Source organism: Vidua chalybeata, chromosome 2 (genome assembly GCF_026979565.1).
Source record: "Vidua chalybeata isolate OUT-0048 chromosome 2, bVidCha1 merged haplotype, whole genome shotgun sequence".
NCBI lineage: Eukaryota > Metazoa > Chordata > Aves > Passeriformes > Viduidae > Vidua > Vidua chalybeata.
This window is the reverse complement of record NC_071531.1, coordinates 29,870,729-29,894,322: the sequence shown is the minus strand read 5'-3', so window position 1 is coordinate 29,894,322 and position 23,594 is coordinate 29,870,729. Positions and strand designations below refer to the sequence as shown.

The 23,594-nt window shown below is 42.4% G+C and overlaps 1 protein-coding gene across 1 annotated transcript; it reads right to left on the bottom strand.

Moving 5' to 3' along the window:
* Positions 1-3,176: 3,176 nt before the first annotated feature.
* Positions 3,177-22,996, bottom strand: CREG2 (cellular repressor of E1A stimulated genes 2). The gene is made up of 4 exons (XM_053936101.1): positions 22,598-22,996; positions 20,319-20,488; positions 8,565-8,678; positions 3,177-6,792 (listed from the first exon to the last, which is right to left on the bottom strand). The coding sequence occupies exons 1-4, from the start codon at positions 22,994-22,996 to the stop codon at positions 6,645-6,647; spliced, it is 831 nt and encodes a 276-aa protein (XP_053792076.1). The 3' UTR covers positions 3,177-6,644.
* Between the last annotated feature and the right edge of the window lie 598 nt (positions 22,997-23,594).

Below are 23,594 nucleotides of genomic sequence, written 5' to 3'. Positions count from 1 at the left end.
TCTGCCCCGCGGCCGCCCCGCGCCGCGCAGGTACCCGCGGTGCCGCCCGGGGCGGAGCCCGCCCGCCGCGGCTGAGGGCGAGCAGGGGGCCGGGCCGGGCCGCCCCGCCCCGCGGCATGCCGGGAGAGGGGGGGGCGGCACACAAGGAAGGCGGGCGGGGCCAATGGCGGCGCGGGGCATGAGGCCGCCCTGGCGCCAGCTACAGGGTCTGAAGATCAATTAGGTTGGCAAAGACCTCTGAGATCATCGAATTCAATCTGTGATCGGGCACCGCCATGTCAGCTAGACCATGGCACTCAGTCCCACGTCTAAGTCTTTCCTTAAACACTCCAAGACCAGATGACTCCACCGCCTCCCTGGGCAGCTCACTTCAATGTCTTACACCCTTTCTGTGAAGAATTCCTCCTAGCATCCAACCTAAACGCACCCTGGCGCAGCTTGAGGCTGTGTCTTCCTGTACGGTCGCTGGTTGCCTGGGAGAAGAGGCCGACCCCCACCTGGCCACAGCCTCCTTCCATGGTTGTGGAGTGGCAAAGTCTCCCCTGAGCCTTCTTTTCTCCAGGCTAAACAAACCCAGCTCCCTTAGCTGCTTCTCATAGGACGTGTGCTCCTGCCCCTTCACCAGCTCCACTGCCCTTCTCTGGACCAATTCCAGCACCTCCATATACTTGAACTGAGGGGCCCAGAACTGGACACAGCAGTCGAGGTGCTGAGTACAAGAGGAGAATTACTTCCCTAGCCCTGCTGGCCACTCTATTTCTAATACAGGCCAGGATGCCATTTCCCCCGGTCTGCCGGGGCTGTTCAAGGCGCACAGCTCACTCCCGGCCTCCTGCACGCAACTGGTGCCCACGGGGATCAGCCTGAAGCGCCTCCTGCACGGAGTGCCGCCCACTGCCCCTGCCTGGCACCCGCCTTCCCCTGCCGACGAGCCCTCGGGGGCTGCTCGGCCTTGGACCCGGCCATGGGGGGCGGTCCCGAGTCCTGTACAGCAGCCCCGGCAGTGACACACGCGTCGAGTTAAATGAGTCACGCCCGCGCTCTCCGGGGCGCACCGCGCCCTCATTCGAGGGTGCAGCGTGGCTTCCTGAGGAGTGGAGGGAGGCTGGAGTACCAGAAGCAAGGACACAAGGGAACAAGGGGTGGCTGGAAGCCAGCAAAGAACGGAACGGTGCACAGACATGCAGGGGAAAGGGAACGGAGCTACACGCGGTCAGATACACACGGTGCCCCGTGCTGTTGTGCTGAAAGGAGCTCATTCCAGAGCAATGAAAAATGGTGACAGGGTCTGTACCGTGTCTGGAAGAAAAAGTATATAAGTACAAGATTAAGGTACCGAATAGACATGATCATTCTACGGACTTGTTTTCCTTTATATAGAAGTTTTTGACATACACCTCTTCTTGAATAAACACAGTCTTCCCTGTTTTTTTCATGGAACACATCTGTATATTTTCCCAGCTTTTAAAATGAATCGCTTGTTTTCACCAGCTACCAGCCTTTTTTGAATGGTTGTTTTCCTTTAGAAGACAACAGTTGCGTGTTCTGCACTGTTACCTATGCTGTCGAACAACATTGTCAAACTTTGTTGATGTCCTTTCTAATTGTGATTATATGTTATGGGTGCTGACACAGGCAGGGCCTAATAGAACCTGGAATAGTTTGTGCAGAAGATACCATTGGAAAAAGTCATAAGCTCGATGAACTGCCCTATTCTGTGTCAACATCAAGGCCAATATGTTCCCATTTCTGTTGCAGAGGCAGTGTTTCAACAAACAAACAAACAAATACCTTCAAATCCAAAGTATTCCTTAAAGCTACTCTCTTGCATTCTCCCAAAATAAGACTTGGCAGTGTTAAGACTCTCTCCAAAGGCACTGAGCATAGTGACAAGAAGATTAAAGTAGCAAAATCAGGAAGACAGAAACACTGAGCAGACAAAGTAATGTGGAAGGGGCTGTGGAGAACTTGGAAGCTGAGGGAAGAACATAGAAAAATTAGAGTTAATGAAAAAAAATAGGGAAAAGAGAAGGAAACAGGAGCATCTAGCAAAATGTTAGGTGGGAGAGGGCATGTGGAGGTGGTGGCAGAGAAAGGCAGATAAAAGGTGAGCTTTATTGAAGGATGACAAGCAACACAATTTGGAAGAAGCGCAAATTTAGTATTTAGCAAAAAGAAGATTAAAAAATGAAAGTACTTCAGTGATTCCAAAAATGTTCAAATTAGGGTTTGGTTGGGTTTTGTTTGTTTGTTTGTTTTGATATTTTGGTTTTTTGTTTGGTTTTGTTTGTTTGTTTTTTGTAAATAAATGAAAGACACTTGGTGTAGTCAGAATAGACATCACTCCAGAAATGGGATAAATGTAAAAACAGTAAGTGAAAAGGAAGAAACCAGCTGCAGGAAGTGTTCTTTTAAAAATACAGATTACTGGAAATAAGAAGCTGGTGTTGATTGAGATTTGTGCAGGTTAGGGAACTGTGGTCACAGTTCTTATGAATGCAGTCCAACCAGTGGCAAGAGAAAGATTTAAAGTATAAACAGGAAACACTGGCTGATATTTGATCCTAACACAGACTGTCTATTCTATTCTATTCTATTCTATTCTATTCTATTCTATTCTATTCTCATATTTATTGGATATGAAGTGGGAATTTTAGTATGAGAGCTTGAATTTTGTTGAAAGGAGATGGTGTGGGAAAACAAGATGAAAAGGTAAATTGTCAGACTTGGCTTAAGAAAACGCATCAGAGGAAAGTGGAGAGAAGAGAACAAGCTGTAACAAGAACTTGTAAGAGCAAGGCTGGCAAGGGAAGAAATAGCACTGAGGAAACTTCCAAAACACTATTAATGCACACCCAAGAGATGAGTCCTCAGTTCCTATGTGCAGAAAAGAAGAGTGAACTTTAAGAGTGACATTTAACTGCTACAGTGAAAGCAAAGAACACAATAAATGAGAAGATGAAGGAATGATAAAAGGTGCTTGGCTAGACTTTTCTCCCCAGAGAAGAGGCAGATTGGAGTCTCAATTCCCACAAGTATTTTGAGAGAAATTAACTTGGTCCAGGAAAACTCAGGGAGAAAAAACCAAAACAGATGATCAGACAGAAATCGTAATGATTGTTAGCACAATATGAGTTGCTCTGGCAAATGCTATACTGAAGAATATCCTTATACAGTTCCAGCTTTGAAATTTGTTTTATTTACATTTCTTCTTGGCTATTTTGTCAACAACTTTCAATATTTTTAGAAATCAAAGTACATTGCAAATTGCAATACACATCCAGAAATGAGACAGGTTGCATTTCAACCACTGAAGTGATGAAAATTTCATCAGAAACAGAGCATTCTTTGGTTAAATAAGAACTGCAGTTCAAAATAGCTGTGCCTAAATCCTGCACATGCATTTCTTTTACTGAAATTAGCAAGAAGTGAGAACCCAACTTTTCAACTTCATTTTTCTTTTTTCAAGTATACAGAAATTACTAAATACATCTTTAAAATATTCCAAGAACACAGGTAAAATTTTAACCATATTGCACAAACTTTTTTTTGAGAAACTACAAAAATAATGAAAATACAGAACACATGGAAATTACACATCAGCTAGTTGAAATGCTTAATGAATACTTAAGAGCTTATCAAGACTTACGAAAATGCTTGTTTGATCCAATAATTGAAGCTCAGTAAATAAATGGGATTTTTTATATTGACTTGAACTGAAGTAAGATCAGACTCTACAGTTTTGAGTAATTATGGTTTTATTGTGCAATTTCAGATAAAACTCTGGGTTAAAAGCTTCAATAAAAATCACTTACCATGTGATGACCAATATTACTTGAGACATTTGTCTGTTTAAAGACAAATTAGAACCATCCTATAAATAATAATATAAAGCCCAAATGAGAAAACTACTATCACCTCCCTTTTTTTTTTGGTCTGGAAAACTCCACTCAAGGTCTGCAGGTCGTATTTTTGATGAATTTCTACAGACTTTCAAGGACTCACATGGTAGTTTATTCCTTGGGTGAAGGAAGCATGAAATGAGAACAGGTGATACAAGACAGCATTTCTTCATGAAGCCCGTTTTGTCACTTTACATGTCACCAGCATTTCATTTTTTGAGGTTCTGTCAAGAGCCTCACAGCAGGTCCATACAGAAAATCATCTTGAATGTGTCATTTTACAATACAGAAGTTACTCCAATTAATCTGTGCGTGCAGAGAGGCAGCCTATAACAAGTAGAGTGTTGTAAATTCAAAACCTTTCTTAGTACACACTGACTTCTTAAACCATTAAAGCTCTTCTGAACCTTCTTGAAACAATCCCTTACTGCTTCAAGGCTTGTTAATAAGGTAATGGATTGGACATAGGACCATGTCACTGTTGCCAGGGGATGTGAATGAAATTGAGACTATAGTAACAGTAGCACTTCTAAAATTCTTTCTGTCTTCTTCAGTTTGTTTAAACATTAAGATTGTACTCTGGATTTGCTTAATCTATGTGTATTTAGGAGTGGGGGACAGAATGGGGGTTTCAGGTTTCTCTGGGAATAATAGTGATAAGGAAATACATAATTATACTTTCACAGAAATGTTACACCTGTGAAATTCTCTTCCAAGGATTGGTATTCTTCCTGTGAAACTCAGATTTAAAAGTCACATTAATCCTAATGGACAAAGTCATCCCATAGTGGACAAAGATCCCCATGGCAAAATTATAGGAATCAAGGAGGATTTCACTTGATGTTATTCTATAAGTCTGTATAGGATGGGCCATCTTGCTTCAGTATTACACAATGCAAGATTCAGGGGCAAACTCAAATGTGAAAATGCAGCTCATCTGCCAAGAAAAAAAAAAAAAAGGAAATAGATTCAGGCAGGACACTTCCTCCTTTTGTGTAATTACCTCTGCGAAAGATCTGCACAGCTAACGAAGTCTCTGGCAATGAGACAAGAATAAAAAAAAGCTTAGTGAGTGTCTAAACAGTTTTCCCTCCTCATTTGCCTTGGCTTCTTACAAAGTATCAGGAATAGTACTGATGCCTAGGGGCTGGGACTCACCCTAGGGCTAGGCTGGGCACCCTGGGGCCCCTTGTAGTTAAACCAGCATGGTGCCCAGCTGTTCTGGGAATGATTCTCTCTCTCCATGCCTGAGCCAAAATAAGCTCAGCTACATTTAATTGGTTTCCAGCTGATCATGCTCATGCAGCTGCCTCTGAGCTCTGCCCAGGGATTAACCTGTACAAACTCAGGGCACTCACCCAGGCACCCAGGCTCCTCCCAAGCCCAGATGTGATGCAGGCTGATGACCAGAGCTCAAGTGCCCTCCCAGGGATGCTGGAAGGTCTTCCCCACAGGCACATAAACCCCATCTCAATGTGTCTCCTTCTTAATGTAACAGGGAGAGCAGCCATATAATTTTCAAACTGTGTGGTGACTTGGCTGGTTAGCCATGGGAATTTTCTTTCTGTGATACCCTTTAGAGCTGCAGAATAAGTTTACCAGGAGGACATCTAGAGAAAGACCTGACAGTGATTAAAGTACCTTTGAACTCTTTTGGTATTACCACATGGGAAGCTTATACATAACGTGTTTGCAACCAAGTTTGCAGTTTCACACTGGGAAAAGCAGTTTTTCATGGCCTGAAATACCTATCATCTTTAGGCTTCTTTAAAAAAATAAATGCATGAACAAGCCCTTTAAATCTTGGTGAGGAAACAGAGTTAAGGAACAGGCTCCACCCCTCAGTGAGTTAGTGAGGGCTTACAAAAAATCAGTCGCACAAGCCAGTTAAAAATAAAGCAGTGGCTGGAGCAGGGAGGCAAAAAAAATTGGAAGTACAGGCTATTAAAAATACTTTTCTGGTCTCAACAGGAACAGGCTAGCTGAGAACATTTACTTAAATTCTTCTTAGGAGAATGTTTATACTTGTATGGAGATAATCCTTGTGGGGCTGATTTGATTTTGGCCTTTAATGTGTTTAACCAGCTTTATGTCAGAGACAAGTTATATTGTAGCTGTGTTGTTTGAACTGATTACATTTTTTCTGTTAAAGAGAGAAGTTTTACTCAATTTCCAAGTGAAACATCAAATTATCTAATTAGGGAATAAGCACACATAGAAAAGAGAATTTAGCAAATGAGGACAGCTTTAGCAAATAATTTGTTTTTAAACTTAAATACCTAAATTTGCAGCTATTAAGTTTCTCTTAAAGTACTTACAAATCAAGGGAGACCAAGCAGCAGTAATACCTCCACAATGTATAGAGGGTTCTGAGTAGGCAATTTGCATTTTCTGCAATTCAGAACGTTATATTTAGCACATAGTGTAGTTTCCCTGTGGGTGCACAGCATTGGAAGTGAAAACAAACAGATACAAAGCGTTTTAAAAACAGCATTTCAGATGATGCATTGCCTGCTTGAAACGACAAGTCTGTACATTGTAGGGTAGGGCTAATATCCACCTCTCCTTTATAATTTGAAATCTGTGTTGATTTATTTTCACTCTTCTCCATGTGAGACAGGGCTATTTTGAAGCCATTTGGGAGAAGAAGAAAAATATCACTGTAAAGAAACCATCTACCATGAAATTTTAAAAGTGTTTGGAAAGGGAACTCAGGAGATTTCTATCTCAAAGCCCATTCAATCAACCTTTATTTGGAACTGCTTTTAAATACTCTTCTACTGCAATGGGAGAAACTTCTCCATACCAGCTTTGAAGCCAGATGTGTTCAATGTTCATTTTCATGAAGAACCACTCATAGCTACGAGGCCACTTTCTTACCACTGGGTGCCTGAAAGGACAAAGAAAAGCAAAAAAATATTAGATATGTCCAAGCATATACATAGTCTGCTTTTTTTTTCAGCCTGAGTGCTGAGCCAGAGGGAAACCCGAGATATGAGAACACCATCATTCATCTTTTTGGCCCTTCCTTGGTGTAAGGTTTACGATCTTCCTCACCCCAATCTGGGAAGAACTGCAACACAGGCCAGCAATCACCACCTTCCCCCACTGCAGAACTCTGTTTCTAAAGGTAGATGTTATTTGGTCTTTGAGTGAGTGAAAAATAGTTAGAGAAGACTCTTTGAATGTATGTCAGGGTTGTGCTTGTATCTGTTTAAAGGAAACAGTGTCCTGAAAATACCACATCTTTGGTAGCAATTGGTGGTACGGAGGGAGGGCTAATAAAACTGGGTAGCAGGTAGAGCATTGCTTCTGCAAACTGTCACCTCTGACAGCCTTCTCATCCTGTATTTTTGTCCCATTTCTCTGATCTCCCTTACAGCTAGGTCAAACAGATTCTCCCTGACTGGGTGCAGATGTCTGCTCCCCAAGCCCCAGGAGGCATAGCTGTGGGAAGCTCAGCAGTGATGCACAGAGTGGATACCACAGTTCAGGTCAGTGTTCACAGGAACATGGGCAGGAAGTGGTGCAAGTCTGAGCAGGGTTGGCTCACTGCCCTCTGCTCCTGCAGAGGACCCTGCAGCAGAGGTGCTTGGTTTGGCAACCTCTTAGTCTCCCTCTCATTGGGAAAATGGTGTTTCCTACCATTTTCTGAGTTGTCCCTTTGAGCACCTATGATTCTGGGGTTGGTAAGTGGCATCAATTTACAATAAGATGCTGCTGGCACTGGATGTACCCCAGCAGCCCTCACTTTATCATTCTGACTCTTGCACCCTGACAGCAGAGCATCCTCTGCTGAGGCGCTGGTGGACTCTGCATCACATGGGAATCCAATTCCTGTGAAGTTTGTAAAGAAGGCTTATTTGTCAATATGGGTCCATCTGTTCATGGTCCCATTTTTGCTATTGGTGGCACACACTGACAGAGTCCCACCCTGACCCCATCCTGTAGGTCAGAAGGAATACCATCTCTGGGCTGTTTTGGATCCAAATTCATGCCAGTTTCCCAGCAGTATTTGATTGACCAGGCAAGGTGCACCTGGAGGACAATCCATGGCAGCTCATGTGGGAGGTGTGTGCCCCAGCTAAGGTTTAGGGTATTCATGCCTGTAATTCTGGAAACCCACTGAATGGGCATGGGGGCACACCCTGTGTGTGTGCTACACATCTGGGTTGTGCTTGCATCTGTTCAAAGGAGACTGTTCAGTCAGTACTATGGCTTTGAAGCAGCTGGGACGTTAGGAGATGTAATTAAACTTGTAAGCTCCACCCTGAAAATGTTTGTAAACCCAAAGGCGGCAGACCTCTGCTCAGTCTCTGAGTCCACTACCTGTCATAAGGTGGGGTAGAATCATTAAAGATAACAAATTCACCATGGAATTATGGAATCTCTCCTTGGAACCAGGTGACATATCTTCATAATCCCCAGATTATAAACTGTGTGCCTTACCAGAGTCCACACATTTCAATATTTCCATATTTCATTTTGTCAAGAGTTAAAAGGTCTGTCATTCCAAGCCACACAGAAGCCAACATGCTTCATGGCCCCAAAGCAAAGGTCAGGTTTGTTATTTCTCAGATTTTTTTGTACCAAACGGCCTCATTTGTGTATTTGTCTCAAACCCGTGGGTTGCTCTCTAATACATGCCTGTTAGATACAGACCTGGAAAACATTGCTTGCTTGGCAAATTCTACTTCCTCCGGAGGCACTGTGACCATCTGTCCTGTGAGAGTCAGCCTGGCACACCTTGGATCTTCTGGATCAATTACGTTTTTTCTGTGCACAGAGAAAATTGCTCATGAGTAATAGCTTGCTTTCTTTCTTAAGGGTTTTTGGCGAAGTGTGGACTCCTGCTCACACATAAAAAGCTTTGTCAAGCCTTGTGGGTCTTCTCTACTCCCAGCTATATTGTTTGGTGGAGGGGGGATGTCTGGAAGGAACACTTGACTGACACATAGCTCTGCTGCAGACAGTTGATTAATCTTAATTTATGCTCACAAAAATTGGATTAGTATATATTGGATTGTAAAAAAATGTGAAAATATCAGTATTCCCAGGCAGATGTACAGACCTGTATTCAGGATTCTGAGAAGAAGCAGTGAGATGGTTAGTCTGTGCCTATGCCTACAGAAAAGGGTATGAATATGTGTATCTGTATGTAAAACATAAGGTCTTTTCATTTCGCTTATCCTAGAAAATCAATCCTTGTTCATTTTTTACCCATTTTTCAACTGCTTTACACCAAATCTTGTTACTTTATGGCTCTTTGTATATAGTAATAATAAATAACTCCTATTAGTAACTGCAGGGCAATTGCTGACTCTGACATATACAATACAAGGTTATAAATCATAAGTAAATCTATGAATTGCAAAAAAAAAAAAAATAGTGTATGAAATGAGTGCAAAGGCTTGATCCTGGCAAATACTGAGCAGTTTCAAGTCCTGTTGCCAGTAGTTTGAGACTGCTTAGTGTCTCAGGGAACCATGTTCCCATGCCAGCCCGAGAAACTAGCTTTCATTAGGAAATGAAAGCTGCATTTCTTCTTTGCTGTGTTTTAATCACAGTAAATTACATCTCATCCATGTACAATTTTACTTAAAGACCTTGGCTTGAGCCCTTTAGCCTTAACTGTGTGCAATCTGCAATGGCTTAATTTTTGGTTATATTTCTCAATGTGTGTCTAGTGTATGCAGGAAACATATGGGCATCCTCCTGCAGCTAATTTAACACCTGCAGATTCTCCACAGATGGTTATGAGAGACTGTGTAGCTCACTAGATAAAATAGCTGCTTTTCTAAAGAGGGCCATGAACAGAGATATGTAAGGAAGTACAGGAGGCTGATTGATACTTGACTATGTCCGGTAAACACTTGCCACTGTCTGCAGCCTGACCTCCAAAGTGCCATTTGCAGTCACATCATCTCAGGGACACTATTTCAGTGTCCTGCTCAGTCTGGAGCAGCAGTTGAAGGGGATGTTCAGTTTAACAACTTTTGGAAAAATTCCACTTGTACTTGTTTTCCTCTCCCATGCTTACTGATGAGAGGAAGGGTCAAGGCCAAAGATCGGGCTCAGACTTTCTGTCCACATCAACTGATAATGGTCTAATTTTCTTTAATACAATTTTTAAAGTTATAAAAGTGGTGTTCTGAGTACCCAAAAATCTGCATTCCCTGCCCAGGCACATGGGTTTATTTCTATCAGTGTGTATGCAGAGTACAAACTTGTCTACATTATTACCTTGGTACACCATAGATCCTCAGCATTGACTCCTACAGTCTGCTGAAGATGTCACTTCACATCTGGGTTCCAGTGGCCTGAAAGTGCTCTGTCCCTAAGGAACACAGCTTCATGCCCCAGGCACACTCATAGCTCCTGGAATTCCCTAAGGAACACAGCTCCATGCCCTAGGGACACGCATAGCTCCTGAGATTCCCCAAGGAACACAGCTCCATGCCCTAGGGACACCCATAGCTCCTGGGATTTCTTTTGCATAGCCTTTGGATGTTGTGTGGCTGCCCAGCACCCATGGCCCAGTGAGATGCTCACCCACCAAAACACAAATAAATAAAGGCAAATACAGTGAATACAGCTGAAGAGAAAGGAGCCAATCCCACATGCAGAGGGTGTCAGCTGAGGGTCTGTATGTCCAGCAGCTAGGGCAGTGCACATTCACACTCTGGCAACTGTTGGCCCTGGATGGTGAAGTGTTCAAGTGCATTTGAAGCAATCTCCTGATCTGTTGCTATCTTTTATGCTTAATCTTAATACTGTATCCAAAGCCCTCTGCATATGTTTATATATTCAGTATATATTTAACATTTATATTGATGAAGGAAAGGGACTTCTTCCATGCAGAAATTCAGTTCAGAAAATTGCTTTAAAACAACTGTGCATCTGAATATACGATACGATTTCCTCCACAGCCAAACAGTATCATAAAACAACTGAAGAGCCAGGAAAAGCAGGAATATTTGCAAGTGTCTTTCTTGCACACAGCTCCTAGGTAATATGTGGTTAATTACTTTAAGAGAGGATTTTGAAAAGCATTGTTATTAAAAGAAGTCTGTGTTTCACAGAGCAGATTGAGGTGATAGATTTTGGATGTGATCAGGAGCAGTGAGAAGTTTTGGTCTGACCTTCTCAGATTACAATTATTTGCTGGTTTTGTGCAAGTCCATGTTTATTCTGAAAGCATAGTATTTGATTTTGAGTAGGCAATAGAGCTCATGTAGCTGTGGTTAAGCAGTGAACCCTGCCTCCCTTTGCTGAGAAAGTTTTGCCTAATAGGACTAGTGTCTGATGAGACTCTTTCACAATTGACATGAAAAGCTGCTCTACACATATTTGGCTGACAACAAAGCCCACACACATAGCTTGAATAGGTTCTTTTATATTTTGGGGTTCTTTCCCTGGTTTCTTCTATTTAGTTTTCTGTACATTCTCATGAAGCAGGTTGCTACACTGATTGACACATATAATACTATCTTCCCAGTAAAAATTATTCAAACTGAATTTTGCATATTGGAATAATATTCTGGAGGGTCAGTTTGTTTTTCTGGGAAAAGACTCAAACAAATTATTTGTTGAGATTGTGTTAGGTGAAGTTTTAGAAGAGCTGAACAGGGCAATGATACATTTGAGTTCAGTACACTGTTATTACTTTCAGGCCTGGCTCTTATCATAGTCTTTTTTTTTCAGATTAGGAACCTTGTATTCTAATCTGACATTAGCATTAGTATTTTCTTTTTCAAAGGAACCCTTCATATTCTGAAGTGAATCAGTTTCTGCATTTCTTTTTTTTTTTTTTTTTTTGGCATAGTATTTCCCTAATGATGTTTGATTACTTTTATACTTCTTAAACCATCAAAACCCACTAAACTTACAGCTACCATTTCTAAATGCTGTGAATGGGTCTTGAGTTTTCAGTGTTGTTGCCAGTGCAACTAATGCAAACACAGGATTTGCTTCCTTGGAGCAAGGTGATATAGTCAGGGATTTATGTCATATTTTTACTAAAGATAATAAAGGGTTATTTACTAAAACATTCCTCACTTGCATCTGTAGAGATCTAGTCATGCATTCACCAGACTTTTCTTGCCTCTGTATAAATACATATTCAGCTCTCAGTCCCTGAGTTCTTCTCATTTTTGCTGGCACATGAACAAGTAGATGCAGAGGAGCGACTTTATGTAACATTTGTGTGCTGCTGACTGGGTGTGAGGGGGAGGCAGAGTCAGGGGTAGAGATGGTGACACTCTTGTTCTGTTGAGGAAACCCAAGGTGGTTTCTCAGGCGGTTTGTCTTTACCAGAATCAAGCCCTCTGTCTCCATGGAGAGGATTTCATGAATGCCATAGTAAAATATAAACTGAGGGGAAGAGAAAGCAGGTAAATGTGAAAGAAAACCAAGCAATAGGGAGTACATTATTTTTTTCATGCTTATTTCAAATACATATGCTTTGTTGCAGAAAATTAGGAAGGCCAGATTAAAATGGAAGAAGATTCAGTTTAGGCATTTTATAAGAAAACAGTGCATTAAGAGATATCATCTTAATTATTCATCTGATATGTGAAGACACAAGAATTGATTGTTCCTGTTCCTCTGCTTACAGTGAGCAAAGTAGGTATGCAGAGTTTGACCCAGTCCAGGCAGTTTTCTTCCAAGTGTGTGAGATGATATCACCTACAAAGGTGCCAGCTTTACTGAGCTTAAGGAGAGGCCTGCATCCAAGTGAAAAGTATTTCCCAACAGAAATGCAATGCTGCAAAGCACGCTGCTAATGACCATGTCCCACTTATTTTACTGTGTAACACTTCTGCAGTTTCTGTGTCCTGGTTCAAGAGTGGTTCAGAGTAAAGAGTGGCACCTACTCATTAAATTGTTTACTACACTAGCCATCTCTTGGAATTTAATTAGAAGGGTTTTATACAGCAACTATCCAAGTCCAGGTGTTATGAACCTATACTTCAAGCTGCTGTGGTTATATCGGCACATAAGAGGATGATGTTTGGACTTGGTTAGGATTCCCTTTCACAGTTGAGATCTCTGCTTTGACTCCTGGTGCTGATGATCTGTCTCCTGGTTTCTGACTAAAGTATCCCTGAGTATTATCTTCATTCTCAGCCTCTGCAATCCATTAGTGAGGTGACACTGATCTCCCACAGATCAACCAGAAAAATAAATTAAGAATTTGGAAGGCATTTGGGAAGGAAAGCCAGGTACTCCCAAGAAGGAACTGGTAGGAGAAAGGCAGGAGGGTTCAGTACTTTTCCAGTCTGGGTGTGGAAGCAGGGGTCTATGCAGAGGAATCCCTCTTTTCTTCCCCAGACTCCTTTTCACATAGAGGAGCTGACATCCTTCTCCTCCACTCCCTGAAAAAACAAGACCTTCCATCCTCCCTGGGAGGATACACATTTGTCCACTGAACACATTTCTGACTGCCGTGTGAGAAAGCACTGCTCTTATCCCTCTACTTCTTCAGAGTTGAAGAGAAAAGAAGCTGGGAAAGAGCTTTCTCGTATTGCAGAAAAAAAGAGACAGAGAGCCAAGAAGGAAGCCCCAGAGAACAATTTCCCTACTTTTTTTTTTCTATTTTAAAGCACACAGCTCATGAGTGGCATAAGGGCAATGACTGCTTCCACATATTCTAAGCTCTCCTATAATGGTAGCAGTCATGAAAACCAATGTAATTAAGAGGTGGGGATTGGCTGCTGATACAGCTCATCCCTGTCACCTCCCATGGATGCAAGTAGGTGACTCTGTCACACCCTGCAAAGGGCTCCTCTTCACATAGCCTCAAACTGGGCACAAGGTGAAAAGGCAGAGTTATTTTCTACTATATAAAATGCATTATAGGATTTTTGTCCCCTAAAATCTACAGAAAGGAAGGGAGGGAATGCTCAGTCCTTAGAGAATTACTGTAAAGTGCATATAATTTTGATTCATAAATGTGATTAATTTTGAAAAGTAAGTTACTCTCCTAATTATTTTCATTTGTTCACCACTTACTACCAGAGTCTCTGAAGCATAACAAATGTATTGGTGCTGCTAATCTGCATGGCATGAACGTCAAACAAAATCTCCACTGAAAGCAATTTCATAATCTGAAAAGCTGTTGCTGGTCTTCAACCGGATATGGCTAGGCAAATCTGACCTGCTCTGATTTTGAGAAGAATTTCTTTATCAAACATGTTTGGGAGCCAGCAAAGTTAGTTACAACGTCTTTGCTTTTGGAAGAGAACAGATTCTTCTGTTCTGAATCTGAAGTCAAGTCAGAGAGCTAAAATGTATTGGTGCAGTGGCTATTCTATTCGTCTAAGTGAGCTTGTACTCCTAGAATGTGTTTTAATATGTTAATGTGTTTAATATGTTAATAATAGTTAATGTGTTTTAAATAATTTCATTCTTTCTAGAAGATAATCCTTCCTAAAATGTTTTAATTACAAAGTATTACATGAAGCCACTCTGTTTGCCTCTCTCCATTGACAATAACAATGCATTTCTTCAGCTGAACTCTGTGTTTCAGACAGGAAGCTTTTATATAGTTTAAGCATAGACAATTCATGGAGAAAAAAAAAGAATCACAGCATCAACTATTTCTGTAAACAGAATCAGAGAAACACTATTTCACTAGAAAAGGGATTTTAGGAAGTCGGTTATTTAAGAATACAGGAAAAATAGTAATTTAGAGCTGTATTGTGTGCATTGGGTCATGATGATAGTAGGTTTCACATTTGACTTTCTAATTTGGTACCTTCATTTTAAATTTTTTTTTAAATATAGATTTTTTCAGGAACAACTACTGACATAATTATTTGCATATGACTAAAAAGGGCCAATATAAATACTAGAACTAGAAATATGTCTGTGCCACAGAATCGGGAGGCGGGTCTCAAAAAATTATGGATGTCTGAATTCAGCCTTTGTCTTCTGCATGCGTTATTTCTCATTGTGTGAAGGTACAGTACCAGATTTCTTTGTTATATTAATCCTCGTATTAACAACTGTGACTCTACAAACCCAGCAGTAGTTACATGTTGCATGGCCATATGACATCTCAAAGGTTGTGCCTTCCACCCATGGCAGCCTTATTGTCCCTCAGGATTGCCAAGGGAATGAAGTTGGATGTTTGTGCATGCTGCCGATCCACCACACAGCAGGAACCCAGACCCACAAAATTCCTCTTCTCTTCCCTTGGCTTGGTGGCTCAGCACTTCTGTCAACATTTTCCATGCAGCATTTAGGAAACCTACAGAGTCAGCTTATGTCCACTGAAGACATCTGACTGATCATGCCAATCTGCTACCTCAAGCACCAGATAAACGTGGTGGGTAAAATGGCTCTGATGGAGATCATAAATCAGGAGCAGAATCTGAATTCATGAAAATCACTCATGGTCTGCAGTGTGGATTTGAAACGCCATCCGCAACTAATAGCAGGAAAAAACCAAAGGTGGACTGACTCCAAAGCTCACTGCTCTTCCCTTGTATGAAAACCAGTACATGGCAGCCATGTCACCGCTCCTTCTCTAAGAAAGATGCAGTGTGTCCCTGTGAATGTGCTGGACCTGATGTCAGGGAGGTGACACACGTTTAAAATTAATTGCCTGTTTTCCAAGCTGCAGCTGTAATGAGGCAGACTCAGGAGCCTACTTGGAAAGAGGAATCTTCTGAGCAGCCTGTGTGTTGTGAAATGGGTTTAGAACAATAGCTGCTCTATTCTTTAATGTCGGGCTTGGTCTTGCTCCCTCTGAAAGCTGCAAGAATGGAACTCAATCTTTTCAGTTGTCAGTGGCATAGACATACCAGTCTATTTATAGCCCTGAACCATTTAATTTTTCTTGCCTCTATTATCCATTTATCAGCCTTCAGATAAAATGCTATGTAGTTACTAACAAATGCTGTCTCTATCCTGGCCATCAGAGCCTTCTCAGAGAGGGGCAGCCCATCTCCCTCTGGGAAATGGTAATCTCTAGGTCAGAGATGAGGAATCCAAACTGTAGCTGCAATACTAAAATGTCTTGCAGTTAGTGCCTAGTCAGATGCATTGCAGCCCTCTTTCTTTCAATATTAAATGTTATTTTTCTTATTAGTTTAGGTTTTCAAATTTTCTCTCCAGCTGATTAAATATTGAGGCTGGAGCACCATAAAGGCCAGTCTGTATTCCTCACATCCTTGAAAGGGAAAATATTCATTGTCAAGGTTTGGAACTTGAGTCTGTTCTGAAAGAAAACAAATGAAATTTGCTACTAAATAAATTTAATATCAAATTGGTGTACACAAGTCACTTGAAACTCATTAGGTACACGAAGACATTGAAATGTCAGCTATGTTTTCTTTCTAAAGGCCAGAGATTTCTTTTGCATGCAATAGGTCAGAAGCATTTTTCAGGAGAGTGCCAAATACTCCCAGGAGCATTGGCTACAGGAACTGATCAGCTTTCTCATTTATTTTGATTCTTGCAACTCAGAGTAGATTAATAATGGAATTCTAATGAAGTTCCACATGAAAACAAGCTACAAATACATTGCTGGCATACAAGGACATGACCTTTCTCACATAGAATATTACTCATTTAGCTATTTTACATAATTATTTTGAAACCAAAACAATTAATGATGCACTTGAAGAGAATGTCTGACAAGAATGACACTTTCCTTTGCAAAGAAAACCTCACAGATACTATTTTAATGCTAGCAGGACCTGAGGTCTCACAGAGCGAAAGATCTCTCATATAGTGGTAGTTAAGAAGACTTCTGCTATACCAAACTTGAACCATCTCATAAAGCTCTGCACTGAGGATGCTGTGTGCTGTTTGCATGGCACAGGCTGTCTATCTCAGCCGGTCAAGTACACCCTGAAGCTGGGGACAGGCCACCCCAAGCACTGGCAGCAGGGCCTGGACACCTTTTTGTTTCAGTGTCACACCACCCACAAAGGCCCTTTCAGTGGGGTGGTGTGCCGGGCTGCAATTTTAGATGGTGATGCTTTTAAATGTAAAAATTGCTCATGGATTCCTAGTTTGAAACATACATTAATTTCTGACCCTGGTTATAGGGGAAGGGAAGAGAAGAAAGGTAAAGTCCATTGCCTGTACCCTTCCTTGCAGAGAGACAGCCTCAAAGCTTGCTCACATTTTTATATCATCAAAACCAAAAATTTGCTCAAGTAAAGACCCAGCTTTTCATTGTCTGTATTGCTTGTCCTTTGCACTAATGCCAACCAACATGTGTTCTAGATGAGAACTTCAGAAATAATTAAAAAGAAACTGAATGCAAAAACAAAATAATGCATGGAGCACTGATCAAACTCTGAACCTTTGTACTCAATTTGGTACTAAGCTCAAATATTTGGAGTATGGCTACCTGCTAAAATGAGAATATTCTATTTTCCACCCCCTTCTCTTTGCCTTTCCCCTCTCCTTTGCTCTTCCCTGGCTCTTGAGGAGCTGATTCAAGTTACTAAGACAGTAGAAATATCATCCAGAAAAAAAAAAAAAACCAAAAAAAACCAAGAGGTTTCTGCTGGGTTACTGAGCAAAAATAGGCCCACCATGTGGTCAGCTGGAGGGTGGGGGTGGGATTGTATGGCCAGGAGCAGTACCAGCCACAGGATGAAAAGAAGGAGGATCAGCAGAAAAACTTATTCTTGCTGTCAGGATAATTTTCTTCACATTTATGTTTTAGCTCAGGCTGAGCCAAAGCCCAGAAGTGATGGGGGGCAGGGTAGCACATGACTGGTGGTAGGGAGGGGGAGTAAGGATGTGGCAAATGGTAATTAGTTTGGACTAAGCTGTTTTGGAAATCCAGGTTTAGCTTCTTGGCCCAGAGAACTCTTCTCACCAGAAAGCACAGTCTCAGGCTGCAGAGGGGACTGGAGAGTCAGGTGACAGAATCCAGGTTTTCCTGGCTGCAAAACAAGCAGCAGCAAATATCTGGCATAGTGATCAAAAGAGTAGGGATTTGAAAATTAATAATGTGATGTAATAAAAAGACATTGAATAAATATCCTCAACGGCTTGTTGTATATATGAATTTCCTATTTCTATAAATCATGCAGCATTTCTCTTTTGTTGGTGAATTAGCACTTCCCAAACAGGTAAATAGGGCAGTGATGTTGCTAAGACATAAGAGGCAAAGACTTTCAAGAGTGGCTGTTTAAAGTTAGGGATCAAAGGCCACACTTAAGTGCCTAAGTGGGTGTGTGGTTTTCAGAAGTGCTCAACACTACTATGTCATCAATGGAAGCTGCTCTGAGTCTTGGGCCTCAGAAAGTAAGACATTGGGACTTAGGACATAGGACTTAAAATACATTTTTAAGCACTTGGTCTGAATAGTAAGTTTACTATTAGACTGAATTAAAAAGCTCATAAAGCAGCAATAAATGCCATTAAGCCTGCAATGAAAGAAATTTATTTTCTAAATTATTTATCTAAAATATTTAATTGAAAATATTTAAGCAATAAGCAGAACCCTTCCAGTGTTAACTTCACTACTTCACAGATCTCCTCAAACATTCAAGACTGAATTACCTTAACAAATGTTGGTGGTAGAAGTTTCTTATTAGGTGTTTGACATTGTAAGAGGAAGCCATGATTTCCATTCCTTGTGACTAGGATGTCAGCCTGAAATTACTTGTATTGCTTCGGACTAAGAAACATTTCATTTTTCCACCATATAACACTCTAGAAAACAATATATTCTGAAGACAAATACAGACAAGTGTAAAAGTAATGTTTTATATTTGCCATTCCCTGCTTTTCCCAGGGTTCTTCTCAGCTAGCAGGCTTGAGAGGTGGGATGATACTCAAGGCAACCCTCAGCTGGGGAAATCTAGTCTTAAGATAAAACCTCTCCTTCCCCAAAGAGGACCTTAAGTTAGAATAAAAACTGTTAATGTCATTTTTTTTCTGAAGGAGTCTGTTCTTACCAGCTCTCTCTCTCTCTCCTCGGAACGTCAGCTAAGACCTGCTTTGGTAACAGAGTTCTGTCTGACACAATTTCGGTGTCATGTACCTCGTCAGGGAAAGAGTCCTTTGTAAATAACACTTCACACAAGGCTGACCCAGCCAAGTTTGCCACATGATTGACTGTAAACAAACATATGGTAGAGATATGTCTTTTTCAAGGAGACAAGAATGGAGGGGGAAACTGAATCATCTTTGAGGTTACATACATACATTTTACACAAGTAAAGCTTTGGGGATCTGAAGTTATTCATTATATGCAAAGAATGAAATAGAGCTGTTGGAGCAAGTCCAGAGGAGGCCATGAAGATGATCATAGGGTTGGAGCACCTCTCCTACAAAGACAGGCTGAGCAGTTGGGGTTGTTCAGCCTGGAGAAGGCTCCAGGGAGACCTTATAAGCAGATTTCCAGTACCTAAAGGGAGCCTGCAAGGAAGCTGGGGAGGGACTTCTCACAAGGGCATGTAGTGACAGGACAATGGGATAATGGATTTGAACAAAAAGAGAGTAGGTTTTGATTAGATGCTAGGAAGAAATTCTTTGCTGTGTGGGTGGTGAGACCCTGGAACAGGTTGTCCAGAGAAGCTGTGGATGCTCCATCCTGGGAAGTGCTCAAGGCCAGGCTGGATGCAGCGTTGAGCAACCTGGTATAGTGGAAAGTGTCCCTGTCTGTGGCAGGGAGTTGGACTTAGAATGGTTTGTGTTGGAAGAAACCTTAAGGGCCATCTAAGATTCTATGACATGATTAAGAAGAAGTCAACTCACTGCTGTCTCTGGAGAGAAGCACCAGGGGTTGGATGTAGATTGGTAAACCTCAGACATGGATTTCTCTATTTGGGGGGGTCATTTATTGACTGTTTGTGATATACAAGGTGTAAAATTTTGCAAAGATATCACATTCCATCATATTCTCTGAAGAGGTGGAAATCAGACAGTGTGTCACAGACCTGAGCATATAACTTGTGAATTGAGAGCCTGAGATCCTCTTACAGAGCCCAGAGAGCTGGAGCCCTGGCAAGGAATTTAGCAGGGCCTCCAGAGTTTTCAGCAGAGCAAAGATGTGAATTGGATAGCCTCTAAAATGCTATGGATTTTATTGGCTAGATAACTATAGACTATTATAGGATCTTGAACACCTAAATTTTATGTAGGCATGTCCAAGAAGAGATTAAAATTTAAGTATGTTAATGTTCAAGCTGAAAGTCACTCCAGCTGTTGATGCTACAATATACTTCAGTGATACCTCTGCTTTTCTCTACTATGCTTTACCAGGGGAATTTACTGGAAAATAAACCAACCAAACAAAAAAAAGTCAACGTAGGAAGGAGCATGTAGCTGATCGTGAGAGTCAAAAATAAATGCAGGACGTTGAAAGTGGGGACCCAGCATTCTGCTCTGAGGTCTCTGCTCTCACTGAAGGTGGTAGGAGGCAGATAAAACTGTTACCTGCAGAAATTTCCATCTGCCTCTGGAAGGGTCAGAGAAGCCATGGGATTCTTCAGAAGATCTGTCACAGTGTTATCCTTTGGTGTCACATAAAAGAAAGGGATTCCAGTGCTGTTATTGATGGGACCATCACTGAGAAGTAAACAGTTCCCGTAGGGCATACCTTGGATCTGCAAAATCCAAATAAGCAATTGGTTACATCTTTGCACATTGATGGTTTTCAAGGTGGGGGATTCCCTCAATGGCTCTAGGAGAGAGGACAGCCAGCCCCACTGCTCCCACTTTCTGTTATCATCATGAGACAGCATTTCTTATAAATTAGATCTACCTCCTCTAAATTAGATCTATCATGCTTCTATGAAAAGAGATCTCTCTTCTATTTCTTCTCTCTAGTCCTGTCCATGATACTAAAGAGAACATTTTCTCTTACATTAAGCTTAAAGGAACTACCAAATTAAAAATGTTTAAGTGCATGAGTATCTTTTTTTGCTGCCATTGACGGTGGCAGCAAACCACTGCTGGTACCTTTCCTTAAACCCAAAAAGATATAGAGCCTAATTTAGCCTTGATTCAGCCTGCTTTTCACTCTAATAGTGCCTCCTCTTTCAGTTTTGACTTGCAATGTGATTGCATCAGTTTGCAAAAACAAGAAAGCATTTGAGTTAGAATTGTGTTTGAAGTCAAACTGGACATCAGCTCAGCTTCCTGTGCAGGAACATCAGAGACAGGGGGGAGGGGGCTGAGTGTGTCTCAACTACCAAGCCAGCCAAAGTAAAGCCTCCTCTCATGGCAGAGAAGGGACACTAAGGAGCCAAGTTTTCAAAAATATTTTCTCCCATGCACTGCCCTGTGTACACTCAGTGGTTATAATGCATGCAAAAATGTCCTTGCCCAGTAGTGACATTCCTTAATATGCTTCAGAATGACATATACTCCTACTATGCTTTTCATCCCATTATAAATAGCAATGACAGCTATTCAATTAATTACTCCTTTTTTCATGTCTTCAGATATTTTTTCCTCATGGTCTATTAAATATTAAAAAGTAAAATTATCTGTCAATACATTAAATCTTTTTCAACAAAATAAATTAAATATGAATAGTTAATAAGAAAACCCAGGATGATGTTGTAACCTGGGTAGCATTCTGATTCTTAATGTTTATATGCCTTTAAAATTTTAATGCTTATAGTGCTTATAAATGGTCTTTGTTGGCTTTCCTTAGAAGTAGTGCTTTAGTGATATTACATAACTCAGAAAATGCAAATCCTTTTTTATTATTAAGAGTTACTATTAAAAAAATACTCTCAGTAATATTGTAGGATGTGTTCCCATTGCTTAAAATAGTCTGTCATGCAAGGTTAATATTACTCTGGATTCTCAAAAATAATTGTGATCACAGGCAGCATAGTTCAGCATTCAAAGCAGCAAACACTATCCCCTGGATTTCAAATTTTATTGTGAATCAGATTTTTCTGTATTACTTCTATCTTCTGTCTGGAGGCAGATAAATGCAGACTATATTATGGCTGTAATTCCACTGAGGGTTTCTGGTGAGAGCATAAACCAAAAGAGTTATGATCATATGGTTTAATAGGATTTCCAAAAGCTGATGTAGAATTACAGGCCTCTCTGTCTACATACATATTCATTTAATAGCATCTTTTTTTTTTCAAGCTGTTACTTTGTATTTCAAATCCAGTAACATTAACTGCCACTAACTCAGCCAAGCTTCCTGAAGACTTACGTGCTTATAAATTTAATTCAAAAGCATAAGCTAATTAATCTGTGAATACTTTCAACAGAAAGTTAAGAATGTCCTTTTTTTTTTTTTAATTTTTTTTTCTCTTTTATTCTCCTTTTGTCTGAGTGGTATTGGATGCTGTGTCTCATCTGAACGTTTCACTTTAAAAAGGAAATATATTAAAGCTCGAAAAGTGAATGACTCCAATAGCAGACCAGCTATTTTGTTTATTGTTCCTGACAGAGAAATCGTCCTTTAAACTGGTATAGCTGGACGAACGGGCAGATTTTGTGGTAGCCCAGCAGGTTCTCCTCATCCTCCTGAAACAGCCTCTTTCCAAACCCTGCGATGCAGCTCTGCCTTCTGGCCTCGAGATTTTGCTTTTTTTGGTGTCTCTCTGGTGCGGCTTTTAGCGTGCATCCTCCCTCCCTGTGCTCCGAGCACGATTTCTCCTCCAGACTTTGCGCTGCTCCCTGCGCGGCGCGGGCGCTCGTCCGGCGGGTAACGCGTGGCGCGGGCGCCGTGGGCACCGTACCTTTCCTCGGGCGGCCCGCGTCGCCACGAAGCCCCAGGTGTTGTGTTGGGCGAGGAAGCGGGCGGTCCCGGCGCGTCCCGGCGCCCCGCCGCCCTCCCGCCGGTAGGAGAACATCCTGGAGGGGGCGGCCCCCTGCCCCGGCCGCCGCGCCGCCGGCCCGGAGCCCAGCGCCGCATCCTCGCGGTACGCCGAGGCCGGGTAGCTCTGCTTCCAGAGGCCGCCCGCCTCCTCCAGCAGCCCGGGCAGCGCCTCCTCGGTGGAAGAGCTGTGCAGCTCGTCCGCCGCCGCCCCCGCCTCGGGCAGCGGCCACGACACGGAGCTGACCACCACGTACCCCCCCGCGCCGCCGCACAGCAGCGCCGGCAGCAGCCAGCACGGCCACGGCCGCCGCGCCGACATCTTCTGCGGCAGCGCCCGCGCCGCTCCCGCCGCGCCCTCCCGCGGCCGCCGCCCGCCCCGCGCCGCCTCCTCCCCAGCGCACGGCGGTCGCGGCGGCTCCGGATCGCCCCGCAGTCGCGTCACGCCTCGGTGTCCTGCCCCCCGGCCCGGGGCCGTGCCGGGCGCGCCGCTCTGGGGCCCTTCGCGGTTCCCAGCCCACGCGGAGCTCACTGCGGGGTAAGCCTGCCTTTGTCGCTTGCGGGGCACCTGGGAGATTGCGGGAGCCCCTGGTTCAGGTGCACGGTCCAGCAGGTATCTCAGGTATTGCGTTCTCTACACGCACCACAAAACCAAGAAGATGGAGCTGTCCGGCCAGAGGTGGTGCGACCTCTCCGTTTATTAAAAAAGAGACGATCCACGAGAGAGAGTGTCCATGTGAACACTCCCGTTGCAGGGAAAGCTTCGTTTGGGCACTGGAGTCAAGTCACAGCAAGACCCCAAGTCCGAGGTGGCAGGCAGCATTAGTTTGGTGCTAGCAAGGATGCATTTTTGATATGCAAATTCATGGAGCTGTTATTAAACGTTTTCCAGGCGAGGTTTTAATTAGACAAAGATTTAC